The sequence below is a fragment of the Lipotes vexillifer genome, unplaced genomic scaffold, assembly GCF_000442215.2.
Source record: "Lipotes vexillifer unplaced genomic scaffold, Lipotes_vexillifer_v1.1 scaffold479, whole genome shotgun sequence".
Lineage (NCBI taxonomy): Eukaryota > Metazoa > Chordata > Mammalia > Artiodactyla > Lipotidae > Lipotes > Lipotes vexillifer.
This window is the reverse complement of record NW_006796443.1, coordinates 1,986,377-2,005,867: the sequence shown is the minus strand read 5'-3', so window position 1 is coordinate 2,005,867 and position 19,491 is coordinate 1,986,377. Positions and strand designations below refer to the sequence as shown.

At 42.3% G+C, this 19,491-nt stretch overlaps 1 protein-coding gene across 1 annotated transcript in view; it reads right to left on the bottom strand.

The window, feature by feature from the left end:
- Positions 1-4,558: 4,558 nt before the first annotated feature.
- TNFSF11 (TNF superfamily member 11) overlaps positions 4,559-19,491 on the bottom strand; it is a 34,038-nt gene continuing 19,105 nt past the window's right edge. The window contains exons 3-5 of the mRNA XM_007468617.1: positions 10,761-10,806; positions 10,582-10,680; positions 4,559-5,090 (exon numbers count right to left, since the gene is read on the bottom strand). Of these exons, the coding sequence (XP_007468679.1) occupies positions 4,669-5,090; positions 10,582-10,680; positions 10,761-10,806 (567 nt within the window). The 3' untranslated portion in view covers positions 4,559-4,668. The remainder of the gene's footprint in view (positions 5,091-10,581; positions 10,681-10,760; positions 10,807-19,491) is intronic.

Sequence of the window (19,491 nt, the reverse complement as noted above, 5' to 3'; positions counted from 1 at the left end):
CAGTAAAAACAAATGCATGAGGATGCTGGTAACTTACCAAAGATTTCAGGGTCACAGGTATGGTTCTGATCTCTCAACCCCCCTGCCCTGCCTGCTACCAGCCACGTGACCATCCTGCGGCCCCAGGAAATTAATACCATCTCTCTCCTGGTGTCCCCCGCAACTCAGAGCATAGCGCTTTGCTCAACACAGGCTGTGCTGGGCAGCTAGAGAAAAAGAGGACAAACTGTGTGTGTGACCTGGGACTCGGGATGTAGCAAATGGGATGAGAGGTTAAAAACGGTGGCTCCTATTTGAGCACCTCCCATTGCTAATCCTCACAACTCTTCAACACAGACAGGGAGACTCCTGCTTTACAAGGAAGGAAACTGAAATCCAAATGGTGGCCATCTGCCCGGGGTTACCAGGCAGCAGAGCTCAGATTCCAAGCCAGAATCTGGCTGATGCCCAAATCTGCGACCCTTCCTCCAAAAGATGTTCATGTCTCATGAGTTACTTTCATTCTACCAACGTGGGATTGTTGAGATCCGTCTTTTGACGCAACACAGCTTCTTCAGAATCCATAGGAAAAGGAAGAAAATGGATTTTCCCCAAGAGAATGGCATCCCTTGATTTTAAGACCCTGATAAGGGAGATTGAAATATCTATTATCTTTTATCGGGAGAACTTCTTGTCTCTGAAACCAGCCCTGATCCCCGGTATCTTAGCTCCGGCTGCTACAAACGGAGCAAGTGACTCCTAGCTCATTCCTTTGCCAACGGAAAGGGCTACTACCTCTTTGAATTTTCAAAGCAGATGATTCTACAGATATGGAAAGCCAGTAGCATATGAATAATGTTGTAAGTGGTCCACATCTGATAATATCAAAGAGCTTGTCACTGCAAATAGCCAGAGCACTGGTCAAGATGCAGTAACAACAGAAAAAAATCAGTCAGCAAAGGAGAAGGGAGGTGAGGGTAGATGATTAGGAAACAGAATTTTTAAACTACAAGACTAGAAGAGTAGCCGTATCATAAAAGTATTATTAATCAAAAGGATAGATTTCTGTTTTATAGCTAACACTCGCTGTGTACAAATTTTTTATTGTACAAAGGGACACAAGGCTAAATCGTAGTAATGTGACTCAATAACTAATTAGCATTTATAAATGCAACTACTGGGGAACATATATCAATTTCATTGCAAGGAAGCTAGAGAATCCATTAACAAAGCCAAGCTTGAAGCCAGCACGTGCCCCCCAGTGACTCCACAGGCTAAACGTGGAACTGCAGGTTGAGTCAAAGTTGGGTCCCTAAAATGTGTACGTATGACCCCAGGGCGCTATCTCTAGCCACGTTGATAATTATACAGACAGAGAGGTTGAAGCGTGAGGTGCTTAGGTTCCCACTAACCACTAAGTCACTGGGGAAATGGATCTTCTCTGGTTAATTCTCTAGGATGGCCTGATGGAGATGAATGAGACAAAAGGAAGGAGGAAAGGGAGGAAAACAAATTTGCTAGACAAGGATGGCTGCGCATGTAGCGTTTTGGGAAGACGCAAGGATGTACGGGCCTGGTATAGATGTCAAAACCGACTCAAGAAGAGAGATGACTTCAAATTTGGCATATGCTTCCCTTGCTTCAGATTTGGCAGGTGTTGGGAAGAAGACTGAAATGGAGTAGGTAAAATAAGCAAACAGTTTCATTTGCCCTAGCGTCCAGTATGTGTTGGTTTCCTGACATATTTTGTCACTCCTCAACCTTCACTTCACTGTGCTGAGTGCTGACATGGTCGGGTGCTGTTATAATTAGATGCAGCAGCCTTCTGTTGCACGAGGGCCATCGTAGAAACTAAATGGTCCTCTGAGGCAAGAGCCAGGGATTAGGGGAAAAGAAAAAAGAACAGGATTAAAACACTCAAGAGTGGAAGTGGAAAAGGGGGTGAGTGAGAAGAAAAAGCAGGAGTAAAAAGTAGCATGTGAGTGGGAAAAGTAGGGTTTGGATCCTGTGTTTTAGATTCTGCTATTCAGATCCTGGAAAGCCTTGGGTGTCACTAGAAAAGAGAATAAGCCTTTCCCAGACCTCCTGCCATATCCATTTGCTACAGTTGCCTCCTTCAAGACACAGCCCAGTTCACACCAACATTTCATTGTCATAGATTCACTCCAGCGAAGCTCTAAATATCCCTGACCTATCAGGTTGTCAACATACACAAAATTCACATTACGGTCAGGCTGAATATTCAAGGTCTTCTCTAGAGGATCTCTCTTAGCGTGGCAAGCCATCCACCATGTTACTTCTCCAGTCTGGCTAGTGCCACCATGTATTTTTTACTAGATTCCAGGGTTTTTCCATCCCTAGGCCTTGGGTTTTAGCTCATTTTTGAGAGACTGCAAGTTAGTTGTCTCTAAGCTAAAAGTGGGAATGGATATTCAGCCCACCTCCTATCCAGTTTTGATTTCATTTCTAGACCGTCTGTGATCCCCATTATTGGGTTCAATGGCCTCCTTTCTGTTCCTACAGCATTCTGTAGATGCCCAAGACTTGGAGATTACCACACTCTTACTAGGCTGGCTCCCCACTGAAATGAAGTTTCCTGCAGGGCAAGAGGAGTGCCATCGTATCCCCAGTGCCTGGTACAGTGCCTAGCACATAGTTGATGCTCAATAAATAATGTGCAGCAAACAAGCAAATGAATGAATGAATGTTATTCACCTTTGGAAATGATAGAATCATATTCTAGAAGCCAGGGTAGCTAATAAGGCTCTCTGTGTAACAGGATTCTGTGTCAGTGGAGAGTAGAGAAATTCTCCAGTGGCCCCTCAAAGTTAATTTTTCCTTAAACAAAGAATATTTGGGACCAGCAATTGGGATATGTAACAGACATTTTGTACGAATCTACCTCAGATTTACTGATAGTTTGAAAACAATAGGTGTATTTTGGTCAATGATCAAGTCCCACCCTCAATTGTCAAATTGTCAAAAGAACTGACAATTTTTTTCTTTGTAACCTCTGCCGTTTTTCTCCTTTTCTCCTGTTCCAACCATCAAGAAACATTTATCCACAAATGGCAAGTGCTTTGAATTATAGCTTCCTGTGTCTTCCCAAGCTGTTCATTTCCTTCTGTCTCATGTGGAATAATCAACATGGGCTAGATGGCTCTCTCACATAAATTTCCATGAGGACGAGCATCCAGCCACTGTTACTGCTTCTTCACTAGTAAGAGATACAACGTTCAGGGTTTCCTCCAGGTCAAATGATTGTTCTGCAGGGCCTTATGAACTTGTGCAAAGCACTATTTTTTCTCAAGATCTAGGCATAACAAACTTTTCTTTTTTGAGTGGTGAAGCCTCTGTGTTCTATCTGGCTGCATTCTTGCATACAAATCCCTTGTAAATTATTTTTCAGATTCCGAGGTTCAGCAATTTAATTGAATCGGTTCCTAATTTTTAATTAAATCTGCATTGCTCCTGGTAACCTTTGGAAAGATAGAAGCCACATTACCATATTGGAGAGAAAGGATCACAGAGCAAGACAGACATAAAAGAGAAGCACAAAAATCACAAGGCAGGTTTTCCTATAAATTTATTTTCATACCAAAAAGAAACCCACAACATTCTAAGGCAATGTTTTTATTGTATAGTATAAAATAACTTCCACTAAATTAAAAATGGAATTTTTTTTTTTTTTGCTATAAGCCACTGATAACTTTTCCATGAAAAAAATTTACAATTTGCAGCACCTGTAGAAAAAAAAACACCTGTTCAATAATTATATAAATACTGCTGACAGATCGCAGTAGCCCATTATGTATCCTTTTTGGCAATGTCAGCTTTCTAAAGTCAATTAGTTTCGAAATTTGAAAGGCACCTGGTGGCCAACATTCTGCTTATTATTCAAGGCATGCATTTCAATGTTTTGGAAACAGACTTGAGAAGTCTGAAAAATCTATTAAGTTAAAAAGTATCATACAGTTGATATTAGCAAACAACATGTTTCCCCTTAGCTGCAAGTTTTCCCCAGGGGATTTACAAAGTGCACCAGTTAAATACGTCTGTACATTTAAAACATTAAATATGTCAACAGCAAGACATTTTTAAATATTTCGGATCAAATACTATAGCACAAATATAATTTACAATACTTTGCACAGAAAACATTACATCTGAAATATAACTTTAGATATTATATAAAAATACATATACTTTTTTCTCCTCATTAGAAAAAGTATTTATTTGCAGGTTCCAGCATGATGTAACAATTCAAAAGACTTTCACCCTTCAGATGGTCATCAGTTTGCAATTAGATGACCCCCTTTCCACTTCGGCTGCATCGTGGCACCTAACCATGGATTAGAGACAGAGAATTAACCCCTCCCATAGCCCAAAGGCAGTTTTTCATAAAGGCAACCATAATTGCTCCAATCTGCTTTAATTCTAGGAATTCATTACAAAATTTAAAAACCACTGTGTAAGAAAACCCTTAGATTGTAACACACCTTGAGTCCAACATCTCCCATTGGCTGTAAATACATTCGCTCCCTACAGAGTCAAAGGCATGGGTCTTCTTGTACCCTGTGGGTCATAGCTCTTAGTAGTCTCACACACCTACATATATCTTTCTTGGCTTGTGTTTAAAGTTTTCTATACATCCTAGGAAACACGTGAAAACGCTTCATAAAATGGGGCTCAATCTATATCTCGAACTTTAAAAGCCCCAAAGTACGTCGCATCTTGATCTGGATCCAGTAGTGAAGGGTTGGATACCTCAATGCTTATTTCCTCACCAGACCGTAGCTTAAAAAATCCCCCAACATTTATGGAGTAAAAATGGAATTCAGAATTCCCCGACCAGTATTTGGTGCTTCCTCCTTTCATGAGGGTATGAGAACTCGGGATTTTGATGCTGGTCTTGGTGACATACACCATTAGCTGAAGATAATTCGCAGTGAGGTTTCCCGAAGTTTCATGATGTCGAAAGCAAATGTTGGCATACAGGTAATAAAAGCCATCTTGGTTAACTATTAGTTTTCCATTGCTGAAAGTCATGTTGGAGATCTTGGCCCAACCTCGGTCATGGTACCAGCAGGACAGACTCACTTTATGGGAACCTGAGGAAAAGAGAGGCACGTGATTTAAAACCCACCTCTCCAAGAAGGACATCCTCACAATTCTATGAGGTTGGAGAAAGACTTACTGTAACAGTCATTGTTCCAATGGGAGAATAATTTCTCAGAATTTATTTTCTAAAAGGGGAGTACCAGTACATTAAGAAGCAGTTGGGCTCTCTGCTAGGCACCTGAGAGGGGGGACAAATACAAAATCTCAATTTTCCCGCCCTCAAGGAGCCTACAGTACACAAGGGATGAGTATGATACACGTTCAGACAGGAAGCAAGGCGCGGGCCCTGATAAGAAAGGTGTGGATATTACAATGGGAATTCAAAGGAAAGAGATTACTTCCTCCCAGAGGGCTCAAGAACGGTTTTGCTGGGCTACTGAGCCTGATAACTTAAAGGAGGAATTCAGCCAATAGAAGCATAAACGTCACTCAAGGTTGAAGGAAGAGAATCAGCCAGAGGCAGCTGAAACAAGAAAGCATGAAACAAGTATAGGAAGAGAATATCCAGACTCCACGTGATCCCACTTTCTCTTCTAATTCATGGAGAGAGGTATATAGAAGGAGCTGAAAATCTGGGTCACAGCAACTTGGACCAAAAAGTCAAACTCTTAAACTCCATCTTCTCATCACCATTGATTTTCCCCTCCTCCAATAGCCCAAATGCCTCCCAAGGTCACACGACTGAAAAGCTGCCCCCAGAGAAGTTCACAAAGAACATATCCTTGGCATTGCACTCCCCAGCTTCACAACTTCATGCAATCCTTTGTGCCCAGAGGATGGTAAAATCTCTTCTAATTATTAGACCAGAACTCTCCTTTAGCTCCTTCTCACACCTGAAATGTGACAACCGATTTTCATGTCACTGTTTCTGGAGCGGCCGAAGCTTCTAGAAAATCTTCTAAGTCAGCAAAGTGTCCAACGCTTTGAATATTTCAGGTCTTTAGTGTACTTTACTAGGTCTTTAAAAATTGGGACTACCTCCGTGATAAACCTCAGTAATCAAATATTTATATTTATATGGATACCTATTAGCCAACTGGAAAAGATGTCAGCTAGTGGGAAAAAAGCTGTTATACTGTGGAAAGTCCAGAGTTTTCCTCCAGAGGATTTTGTAAACACTTATGCTAAGTTAAGGCTGTCATCTGCTAGGATTTCAACAAGGCAAAACAGAGCTGAGGAGTCTCAGAATGGGGTGGGGAGCAGTTTTTGCAGCCAGGGAGAAGTTCTTTGCTGCCTGTCACCCAAGAGAAATCCCCCGCAGAATTTAGACTTAAACTGGATTCCACGGATCCATCAGAGCTGACAACACTTTGGCTACAGCGGGTCCTTGGGAGATCTTTGTAGAGCCAGAAACCCACACTGGCTAACTTTCAAGACTGGCCTGAATCCTGGGAAAACTTGAACACCCGCATCTTACTCTGGAGAGCCACGAAAAGGTTAATGTTCTATTGTCTCTGGAGGGCTACTGGGCAGCTGGGATATGGTCTGGGGACCTCAATACCACGCTGTTCCAGAACCAACTAGACGGTAGGGTAAGTGGAAGAAAAAAAAAATGCAGCGGGGTCCAAGCTATGGTGGGGAAACCCACCATCCTTAGACATGCCTGCAAAGGCAAAGAAGCCAATGGTTTCAATCCCCGTGCTCAGGGACAGGACAGATTTCCTGAACTGCACATCGTATCCACAGGAGGGCGCCCGAGCGAGCCTGAGAAGCCATCACAGGCACTGCTGCCTCCAGAACCCGGCACAGCGCCCTGCCCATTTGCATCGGAGGTCCTACCTCAGATCATCCTAAATTAAAGCATCCCAAATGTAAATATCATTCCATGGTCCCAAATGAGTCAAAATGAGACTGTAAGACTCTATGCATCACATCCTCAAGAACACTAGCAAAGTAACTTCTTCAGGCTGGTAAACAGCCACCTAGTCCATTGACAGAGCTAAAAAAACTCAAGGTGTTTCCTATCTCAAACCATCCCATGGTTACCTCCTTCTTCCCCTACTCTTGTATTCAATCCTTTATGCAATCAATTATCGGTCTTATAGTTTATCTCCTATGACGGCCCTTAACAGATAGCAGCAGAATGACTAAGGTGACGTCTACCCTCTCGACAGGTTGGATCAGCTAGCGTTAGACCAAGGGCTCAGAGATACAGCCCAGGAAAGGCAGGGAAGGATATGAAAGAGAGAGGAGAACACAGAAACCCTGACCACATACCACTCCTGTTGTTAGCGCAAGTCAAGTGGAAGGAGTGTCATTATTTCCTTCTAAACATGGCTATATTTATCCATTCGCTGATCAATTTCGTCATTTAGTAAATATCTGAATGGTGCTTTCTATGGGCATTCACTCTATCCACAGTTAAGAAATGCATCAAGCAGTACACCCTCAAGGCACTTAGTAGTGGAGAAAAGAAGTGGGCACACCAAACGAAAAACGTAACATTTTCATTTCTGCAGGTCACACAGCACATGGTTGAAGTTCAGTTAAAGCACCTGCCAAGTGGAAGCTGCAGAAATTAGTGGCGACCACGTGAACTCAGCCCAGTGACAGAGGGCAGGGAGGACTTGGGTCAAATGTGGACGGGCTGAGAAAAGGGAGAGGATTGTGATGGACGGAAACTGTTCGAGCGAAGAACGGAATGCACACAGCACGCAGAGGAAAAGGGAGAACCGTCGGTGTGAGCTGGAGGGCTCATGAATAGCGATAGTGGGAGAAAAGATGAGAACAGCACCCCCATCAGGTTGAAGGACCTCACACAGCAAGCCTGGGCTTCCATCACTAGACGACCTTCCGCCTCCCCAGCCGCCCCAGCCCCTAGGGTCACTGCTATTAGATATTAGAGAAGTCTCTCCAGATGTTTAGCCTGAGCTGCCCTTAAGAAAGCCATGAATCCTGACCTCACAAGATACTCCCCAATGCATTTTATTCAAGAAGCTTCGAAATACAGTCAGTATAAGGCAGATTCTGATTTCTTTCTTATGTGTAAATAGGTACAAATAAGTATGGAACAGAGGCCCTGAATGAACATGCAAAATTAAAGCCATCTTCCTCTGAAGTATCCAATCCTGGCCCAAACTGGGAGATAAATGGACTCAAGGAGTCATTGGCCAAGCCAGAAGAGCAAATTCTATTTTCTTAAACAGAAGCATACACTAACTCATTTCACTCTGTCTCAAGCTCAATAACCATCATAAAATAACCAGGAGTTTTGCCTTCTTTTTGGCAATGATTTGATGCAAGGTGCCTGGAGGGAGAGCTATGTAACTAAAACATGCTTGCTATTGCCAAATAGACTTTGGCACACAGTCTAATGCAATATTTATCATATGCCATTTAAAATGAACTGAAAAGATAAATGCAGACTACATTCACAGCACACACAGCTGACAGATCGGTATTAATTTGATTGCCTTTGCTAACATGCAAAATAGTTTTCCACTCAGAAAATTAGTGTAGTTCCACCATAAGGCACACACATACACACACACACACACACACACACACACACACACACAGAAAGAGAGAGAGGAGAGAGAGAGAGAGAGAGAGAGAGGAGAATTTGTTTATGAAGCAAATATCTGGGACAGTATAGATAGTTTAGAAAAATCTAAAAATCAAAGAGTTGGTTTCTCCTTTCTAGGTCTGTAGTCAGGAGAAATTCCTTTGTGGCCCATACTATATTAGTAGCTTCAAAACTGCTTATTAAAACTTGGATTTTTTTTAACTCTAAGAAGAACTTGCCTTGAATCATTTTTGTAAAACAAGAAATAGAATATATAAAATTATTTAATTCAACTTTAAATAATGACAAATTACATTCACTAAGTTCTTACTACATGCCCACTTCCATATAAGCATTTTAGTATATAACCTCATTAGATCTTTATAGCTGCCCCATGATGTACGAACTGTTACCATCCCCATAAAGAAGGTGACACACAAAGGATTCCAATAATTTGCACAAGGTCACCCAGCCAGGTAGTACAGTGGGACCTCAAACCCAGGCCGTCAGACTTGAGACGCCCTGCTATTAAAACCACATTAATCTACTTTTTTCATAAAAAGAGGAACACAAGCTCTCTGAATTTATTCCCCTCTGACAAAGGCAACAGGCCACAAGGTACTTATGTGATAACCCACAGTATAAAAAGCATGGACTTGGGAATCAGCTAGAGTGGAATTCAACTTCGAATCCTGCCACGTTGTAACCTCGATCAGATAACTTACACTAGGTGGACCTTGGTTTCCCTGTTTGCAAAATCTGAATGATAATCACTACCTTGCAGGGTTGTAGTAAGGTTTAGAGATAATGAATACAGAGCAAAATGCCTGATACAAAGTGTGTGTATAAATGGTATAAGAATAATAACAATAATATTCCATTGTCACTCCATCATAATGTTCTTTGTGATTTTTCTGATGCCCACCTAACCCGATGTGAAGTAACCAGTGGGGATTATATGATGGAAATCACTGGTACATTAGGTAGATGTAGACATAGAGCTCTGGGTTTCCTCATTTCCAACAGATAATGAGGTCTCCAGTCTACTGAGCTAAATTCTTAGCCAGAAAATAACGATAAGTCCCTGGAGAACGAGTATGTCTCATTTTCTAGAGGGCTATTGCCTCTTAAATGTCACTCTGTTGAGCTCCTGCCTGGAACTCTGCAGGAGATGGCTGAGTATATGACTACCTGGAGGAATTCATGCACCTCACAGGCCAGCAATGGGGATGTGTCAACTTTTGCTTGGAAAAATAGAGATGAGTATAACACGGGATTATCCTTCCCAGTTATGCAACCTCAACTAGCAGTCTTTTAAAATAAACTCACTCTGATGATCTGAAAATGAATATAGTGATGATGTCCATCCTGGCACGAACGAGAATCACTGTTTCCATCATGTGGATGATCAACTGAAGAATAGATGATCTTTCTTCTGGTCTAGAAGTTAAGGGCTCTCAAAATTTTGCTAACAGGCTAAGACTAGGTCTGAGTATTCAGATGGGCTGATAAATGACTTTATTTTTTAACATCTTTATTAGAGTATAATTGCTTTACAATGTGTTAGTTTCTGCTGTATAACAAAGTGAATCAGCTATACGTATACATATATCCCCATATCTCCTCCCTCTTGCGTCTCCCTCCCACCCTCCCTATCCCACCCCTCTAGGTGGACACAAAGCACGGAGCTGATCTCCCTGTGCTATGAGGCTGCTTCCCACTAGCTATCTATTTTACATTTGGTAGTGCATGTATGTCCATGCCACTCTCTCACTTCGTCCCAGCTTACCCTTCCCCCTCCCTGTGTCCTCAAGTCCATTCTCTATGTCTGCGTGTTTATTCCTGTCCTGCCCCTAGGTTCATCAGAACTATTTTTTTTTTAATTCCATATATATAGTGTTAGCATACGGTATTTGTTTTTCTCTTTCAGACTTACTCTTGAAATATTTTTCAGGCTGGATATAAATGGAACTTACCTGATGGGATGTCAATGGCATTAATCGTGAGATGGGCAAAGGGCTGAGTCTCAGGCTTGTTCCTTCTGGCCAGATCTAACCATGAACCTTCCACCATGGCTGGAGATGAGAGAAGCCATGTTAGCTCAAAGAGGAGTCACCCTAGGGGTTTTCAAATATTTATACAGATCCATGCTTACCTTTTTCTGCTCTGATGTGTTGTGATTTAACAATATGTTGCATTTCCTGCAATAAAAAGAAAAAAGAATCTTATTTATACACTCTTTTGATAAAGCAGTTAAGAATTCAGGACTGTCGGACATAGAATAAATTAATCCCCTTTCCTTCAAAATATGCCAGAAGTACATAGGCAGTAAAATTTCTTGATGTTCTAAGTAGCTATCAAGGGAAGTTCACCCCAAAGAATTATGTTGATGTGCTTAAAAAGTAGACTACACACATACCATCCAATAAAATACTTTGGACAATAAGAAGAAATAAAAGACAATGTAAATTATAAAACACAGAATCACTGAACATAATTAAACATTTGTAGCAGGTACACAAATGGAGATGAAGTTAACTAGGAAAATAACAATTACCACAGAATATATGACCCTCTTAAATTTTTAGAGAGTCTCTTTTTATGTCTGTTTCATTAGTGAATTCCTGTTATAATGTTGAAGCTCAGCCCATAAGAAAGAGAAAGATGCTTGGTTTCCAGTGGTTAATTTTTTATTTTAAAAAGTCACAGTGTATTTAAAATACTACATGGAAGTCTAAGAGCTTTTTAGATTACCAATCATTAGCTTAAAATATCGCCACAAATAGAGGTTTAGAAGTGCAAGCCAGTAAAAGAAAGAACTCAAGTACATAAAGAACGTAGGTAACCGCGTATCTCAATTTGAGCCCTGACAATGAAGGGTCCAGTAAGTAACTGCAGGCCCACCTGAATCAAGACCTTAGCTACCATTAAATAGTAAAGTGATCTGGATGGAACTTCAGGCTTTGACTTCAGCTCCAGTCCCTTCTCAGTTACCTACAAATACTGAGGATATTAACAGCACCTTTATCATCAGTGGTCGTGAAGACTCAATGAGATCATGCATGTAGGCACTCAGCAGAGGGTCTGGTAACTCCATACATCTAAATACTACTAGAAACCCTCTGGAGAGATTCCAAATTTCTCTGTTATTGGGGTGACCATCCATGCTAACTACCCCACCCCCTCATGATGTCTGAAAGATAGACCAGATAGCTTAAGTTCTTGGAATGTCTGGAGAGAAGGGCTTTGAGATAGATGATAGTTAGATAGATAGAGGCTATAACAAAACTTCACCTGTTAACAGTTGGAAGGGTTCTAGTGGCAAAATTACACTGATTCTTCTCTCTGCCTTCAAGACCCCCAAGAGAGAAGAGAATCAGTTCTATTTTTTTTTTTTTTTTTTTCCCTTTTGCAGTACACGGGCCTCTCACTGTTGTGGCCTCTCCCGTTGCGGAGCACAGGCTCCGGACGCACAGGCTCAGCGTCCATGGCTCACGGGCCCAGCCGCTCCGTGGCATGTGGGATCCTCCCGGACCGGGGCACAAACCCGTGTCCCCTGCATCGGCAGCTGGACTCCCAACCACTGCGCCACCAGGGAAGCCCCGGCAGGCGGATTCTTAACCACTGCGCCACCAGGGAAGCCCCTCAATTCTATTTTTAAAGACCCTCGGAGGATAGCACAGCTGTCTTCAGTTACCTATTCTAACATCCTAAAGAAGTCACAGCATGACTGACTTTTAGAAGGAAACTTTACAGCCTCATCCAAGGCTACTTCCTGCCCTTGCCTTTGACCCAGAGCACTGCCCTGCACAGCCCTGGGAGCATCTCTGCAGGAAATTCCAGGCAAATGATGGCTGGCTCTTTTGGGTTGTGCAATGCAGTGGCCCTTACCAGGCTTTGTTCCTCTCCCCACTCCATCCAAGATTTATTTCTCTCCCCTGCTGACTGCCAATCTCCCAAGTCTTTTCTCATGATCTTTGGATTCCCAATGGTACCCTGATTTCTGGAATTTCCTGGTTTAGTCTTCCCTGCATTCACAACAGAGATTTATGTATGCACAATGTACCTATTATACATTGTGTATACCTTTATACATTTATATATACACAGTGTATATTTTACCTTTATAAATACATAATACATTACATATATAATATATATATAGTGTATCTTTATTCATTGTATATATCTTTTTACATTTATAATGGAGAGATATACACACACACACAATGTTTACTAAACATTGTATATAGCTTTATACATTTATGATACAATATATCTTTATACATTGTATATCTCTTTATATACTTATATATGTGTATATAATGTAACTTTTATCTGATTATTATCTCTTAAAAGATTGGAACAAATAGGAATCTGGGGCTTTCCTGGTGGCGCAGTGGTTGAGAGTCCGTCTGCCGATGCAGGGGACGCGGGTTCGTGCCCCGGTCCGGGAAGATCCCACATGCCGCGGAGCGGCTGGGCCCGTGAGCCATGGCCGCTGAGCCTGCGCGTCCGGAGCCTGTGCTCCGCAACGGGAGAGGCCACAAGAGTGAGGGGCCCGCGTACCGCAAAAAAAAACAAAAATAGGAACCTGGATGACAGTATTTCAGAGATTTAAAGCTACCCCTCATTTTCCCTCTAGCCCCGATCTGCCTCATCCTCAGAAGGAAGAGTGGAGAGGGAAGAAGGAAGCAAAGCAAAGTATGACGTATGCCTACAAATGCCTGCTTGGTGCTTGTCTATTGAGAAAAGCACACTTATTATTGAGAAAAACAAGGTAAGATCCATTTTGGTAGCTCAGTGGTTCTCAACCTTGAACATGCAGCACAGTCTCCCAGAGGGCTTGTTGAAACACAGTTTCTGATCTGCTTGGTCTGGGGCGGGACCTGAGAATTTGCATTTCTAACAAACGAGCTGGTGTTGCTGACCGGGGGCCTCCATTTGAGAAGAGCAATCCCTCTCACATCCCAAAAGATTTCAGAGATGAGCAAATCTGAGATTTTCTTGAAGCTTGAGACCAGGCCAGAGGAGCAGCAGACAAAAGTCACTGATTAAATGGGCAGGGAAAGTTTGTTCTCTCCTACCCGGGAATGAACTTCTCCTGCCCATTTAATCAGCAGGTGCTAGGTCAGAGCTGTCACGGAAACTTTTCATTTCAAGAAAATTCAATAACCAGTGCCATTCAGAAACACTTTCAATGTCTGCTTAAAAAAAAAAAAAAAAAAAAAAGGGTGTGTCATGACCCAAGATGAATTAAAACTTGAGCTAAAGGCCCATGAGGTAATGCTGCTTTCATGTTATATATTGTTGGGTATCCAAGAATTGCAATTTCTCTCAGAAACCCTATAGGGAAGTTTCCACATGAAAAGCAAAGTACTTGATGTGTTTATAGCCTCAGGCTACAAAAAATGTAGTCTCAGTATCTGTTCTTATATGCCTACCCCACGCCAATCTTTTGAACTTAAGATCATTGTTATTTATGTGCACAGATATATCAACCACAAACATAACATTCTTCTAAGAATACAGTTTTAGGGTACCCTGGCCCAACTCCAGCCAGTCTAACTCAATTAGTCTGATATTGACTTGGTAGCTTTTTACAAGAACCTCCCCAGGTGATTCTAATATGCAGCAGGCATTGAGAAACATTATTACTAATTGAGCATTTCCGTGAATGGTTGCTTGGCGACAGCTCTATTTAGTCCTAGATTTATTATATCCTCATGATTTATATATATTCCAAGTGTTGAAAATTAAATCATCCCTTACATTTGCAGCCAGCAAAAAGCCAACTATCTCCCCTTGTATTACCCTGTTTGATTCACGTTAGAATCAGAGGCTGGGTAACTACTACTAAGCTCAGTTTTCAGACTGGAAAATGGAGGCCAAGGGAGAATAAGGATGCCCCTAATAACTCTGGGACTTGAGCCTACACCTTCCCAGTCCTCTTCTAGAGCTATCAGCCCACCCCCCTTCACAAGATGTGGTCAACAACTCTACTCCTGGAAGCTGGCAGGAAAGTATCAGTGGCCTGATGCTACCCCCAAATATGGTGCTTTGGCAAGTGGAATATTTTAAGCTAAAGGATTTTGGGAAATGGCAGAGGCAGGAAGGACTACCTGGCTTTGTCCTCCTTCCCTGAAGCAGGTCACAGACCCTCATGGGAGCAGTGCCTTACCACTGGGAAGAAAGGAGCATCTTCATCTCTTAAGACGGGAGGACGCCTAGAGGAATCTGAAGGAACAGGCCTTGCTCCGTTTCCCCCAGTTTACCATCCTTAGCTCAGACCCTGTCCTGTCCTGTCTCATTTTTCTACACCTTTCCACCCTTCATCAAACTGGGTATAAAAACCATTCAGCTTAACTATTCCTGTGGGTCTTCATTTCCTAATGAAAGCTCCTGCGTCACATAAAACTTACATTAAATAAATTGGTATGCTTTTCTCTTATAATTTATCTCTTGTCAGTCTAATTTACAGGGCCCCGACTGGTGAACCTAAGTGGGGAGAGGGAAGAAATTTTTTTTCCCTCTCTATACCTGTCAGGAAATTCTTAGAGGGTGGTCCCCTCCCTGAAGTAGAAACTCTGAAAGGAGGCCCACCTTGACCAGGGATCTGACAAAAAGAAACCTCAACATCAGGAAACATGGTCTCAGAATTCTTGGGGAGGGGGCTTGAGAAAACAGCAGTCTCAGAACCTGCCAAGACTTGTTCAGAGCTTGGCTGGTGAAGCCTCCAAAGTAAGCCATGAGGGCCCTGGACATGGGGGCCTCGCGTCTCCAAATGTGACTCCATCAAGGCCACTCCACAGAGCAGGGCCACTCTGTTTGGTCGTTTTTCTCAAAGATCAGATACTTTGCTACGTACATAGCAAGCACACTTTTCTCTTGAATGGCCCCCTAATATTTTTAATTTTCAAAATTATAAGAAACTCTTCTAAAGGAGTACCCAAACTTCACCCCAACGGACAATTCCATTTATTTCCGAAGCTTTGCATTTACGTTTATTTTCATCCACAGTAGTCCTCTTCTTTTGTCACATTAATTAGAGTGTTTTAAAATTTGCAGAGTTCTTTAGTCCCAAATTGAATCATTCAGACATTGCTTCTGGCTTCTTTGAATGCAGAAAGTTCTGATTCATCTATTAATAATTTGGGGAAGACACCACAAAGAACATCCTAACTGCTTTCCTCTGAACAAATTATTCAGATGAAAGAGATCTTTTAAAAAATGTTATATGTGTTTTATCTTATTTTATATCCAGCTGTAAATTAGAAAAAAAAAAAGTTAACTCTCTGGATGCACATTCAGTGCACTCATTTGTTGTCTACACTCTCAGAATGCCCACAGCTTTGCATAAAGAAGTATAGGCAGTTCTGATACACCTCCCAGCAAACAGCCTCCAACAGAAGCCAGGAACAGTTTCCGGGGTGAGAAAGCTAGGCAGACAGCTCTCTGTGCGATCTTCTCTTGGCTGAAAGCTACTAAAGAGAACCCAATGCCCTGCTCCCCAGGAAGATCAGCGATCTGCCTTCTCAGAATACAGCATGTTTAGCATCTGTCACATGCAAGGACAAAGAGAACTACCCGCTGGTTCCCAAAACCTACTCATGACCATTAGGATCACCTGTAAGTTACTAAGAAAAATCCCATGAATGGAGGAACTTATTCATGGTCACACTGTAACAAGCAGGCTTTTCAGCGAATTTATGCATTTCTTAAATAAGCATAACTTGCGCCTAAATTATGAGAGCTTCATTTAACCCTTCAAAACAGGACAAAAAGGAAAACCGACCTACTGGTAGACAGCCAAAGAAATCGCTGCCAGTTCAAGGATAGAAGAAATCCTCTGACATACTGCCATCTAGTGGACACTGTCTAACATTGCCAAGCCTGGGCTCCCACAGCCAGACCTCGCAGATTTGAAACTGCCGTTTTGCCCCCAATAAAGTCTAAAAACAGGAGAGATGCAGAAGTTTCACAACATTTGAAAATCTGCTCCTTGTGGTATTTTCCTACTTAGACTGCACTGACTTTTCGTCTTTGCTGTCCGAGTACATTTGAACAGACAAAAACAACCGGTATGATTTTTCTTTCCTTTTTTTTTTTTTTAATTTCGACTTTTTATTTCACTCATAGAAAAAATGTTGGGATTTCACAATTTCTCCTCCAGGAAAGAAAGTACACAAAAGATCAATATGATTGTGTAACTGTGGTCTCTAGGACTGCCTCTCTTTAACTTCTCCTGAATTCAACATCCCAGAAGTACAATTCCCAGGAGTGTGACAGGGAGACTGCTGGGACAGGCTCCCTTGAACATCTTTTAAAAATATTTTTGGGGCTTCCCTGGTGGAACAGTGGTTGAGAATCTGCCTGCTAATGCAGGGAACACGGGTTCGAGCCCTGGTCTGGGAAGATCCCACATGCCGCGGAGCAACTAGGCCCACGAGCCACAACTACTGAGCCTGAGCGTCTGGAGCCTGTGCTCCGCAACGGGAGAGGCCACAACAGTGAGAGGCCCGCGCACCGCGATGAAGAGTGGCCCCCACTTGCCACAACTAGAGAAAGCCCTCGCACAGAAACGAAGACCCAACACAGCCAAAAATAAAAATAAATAAAAGAAGGCTCAACATTTAAAAAATATATACATATATATTTTGGGGGGGGGATCTTTTTTCAAAAGAGGGAGGAGGGAGACATCCCAGAACTGGCTCAGTCTTGATATATCAAAGCCACTTAGGAGAGATTGTACTCCGTAAGAATAAATATAAACACCTATCGGTACTTTCAACTTCTTTTGAGTAATTATGGGAATTTTGCTGCAGGTTAATTTAAACATTTACAGCAAACGCTTAAGCCAGGCTTTGCAAACTCAGCTGGATAACTGCCCCAAACAAGACTTTGACAGCATACCAATTCAAGAGCGAATGTTATTAAATTGGCCTCAGTTTGTTGGACTGAAGTGTTTTTTTTTTTTTTGGTCTTACAAAACCATATATATAAATAGATTTAAATTTGCACTGAGGACACCACCAGCTGTAAAGATTCCCTGAAAAAAGGTCAAGTTCCTGAAGTCTGGCCTTATCAGACTGAAAATCCCACCTGTTCACCGTGATGTGAATTGTGTGATCCATGTGGGACCTGTCAATCAGCACAGGAGAAACAATCTGTCTAGCCAGATGCTTCCAGAAACCACTGGCACCAGCTCCTACCTGGGGTCTCAGGTGGCTGACTCCCCCTGCAATCCCAATAGCAGCTGCAGGGACATCTGGCTGGTTGAACAAGAATTTAACACCCCGTTTGCCAGATATAATACAGGGTTCATACACTGTTAACATATGTAATGCATTCATTTTAACATCTGAATGATACCCTTCCTGTAATTCTTCTCCAACCTAGTTACAAGAATAGTGTTTTCATCAGCTGAGTTAGCACATAAATGCCACATATGGGTTGCTTCTGAAAATGAATAGCCAGTTTCCTAATCTTGCAGAGAAATGCTGCAGACTTCCACCTTGTAAATAGCTCAGAAATCCATTCTCTCCTCTCCAGCCAGAGGACCACTGCCTTCCTTCAAGCTTTCATCATTTCTCATTAGGATTCCAATAATAACCTTCGACCTCCTCTCCTGATCTCCTGATTTCCTCCGACGGGTCCATTGCTGCTAGAGTGAGCATCAGAGAGTCCGCATGGGAGCAAGCCCCTTCTCTTCTTTTTTGAAAGGTTTTTTAAAATTCTTATTGAAATATAGTTGATTTACAATGTTGTGTTAGTTTCAGGCACACAGCAAAGTGATTCAATTCTATAGATAGATGATAGATAGATGATAGATTCTTTTTAAGGTTCTTTTCCATTATAGATTATTACAAGATATTGAATATAGTTCCCTCTGCTATACGGTAAGGCCTTGTTGGTTATCTATTTTATATATAGTAGTACGTATATTTTAATCCCAAACTCCTAATTTATCCCTTTCCCCACTTCCCCTTTGGTAACCGTAAGTTTGTTTTCTATGTCTGTGAGTCTATTTCTGTTTCGTAAATAAGTTCATCTGTAGTATGACAATACTACAAATACTACTTAGTATGACAATCTCTAGGTCCATCCATGTGCTGCAAATGGCATTATTTCATTCTTTTTTATGGCTGAGTAATATTCCACTGTGTATATATACCGCATCTCCTTTATCCATTCCTCTGTCAGTGAAGTCCCTTCTCTTCTGAAAACCCTCCAGGGGCTGCCTTCAGGACTCTCCAGCTATTCCTCCCCTGCACCCCCAAACTCCATTACCCCTGAGGACACTCTGGACACGCAAGCCACACAGAACTACTCTCTGAAGGTCTCCTGCCCTCCCATCCCTGCAGACTTGGCGTACAACTGCTCCCCTGGAGAAATGTCTTACTGTCCTATCGATAGCTCATCTTTAATTGTAAAGATTTGTTTTCCCCATGGCATTCTTGGCTCACAAGGCACCGAAACAATAGCCACCAGGTGTTGTGGAGCAACTAAAGAGACAGGATTAGAATTGATGCCTTAGCTTCGCTTGCCTGCTCTCCGAAAGCTCACGTGGAACTTCCAATCCACGGGACATGCGGGAACACTTTGTATGCACCCGGATGGAGCTGGAGGCCCCCCAGCTTGTCATGAAGAGTCAACGGTGACAGTCTGAAAACACCTCAAAGCAAAGAACTTTAAGAGCAGGAGACATTAAAGGTTCTGTCACCTAAATACATGTCATTCAGCTAGAGTGGAGCATGCGCTTCTCAGCCCAGATCCCCTGGAGCAGAGCCCTACAGGGCACCAGGTACCAGCCGGCCAATCCCCACAGGGGAGGGGGAGGCGAGAGGGAGATAGGAGGGGCCCAGGGTCCAGCAAGTGTCGGGGCA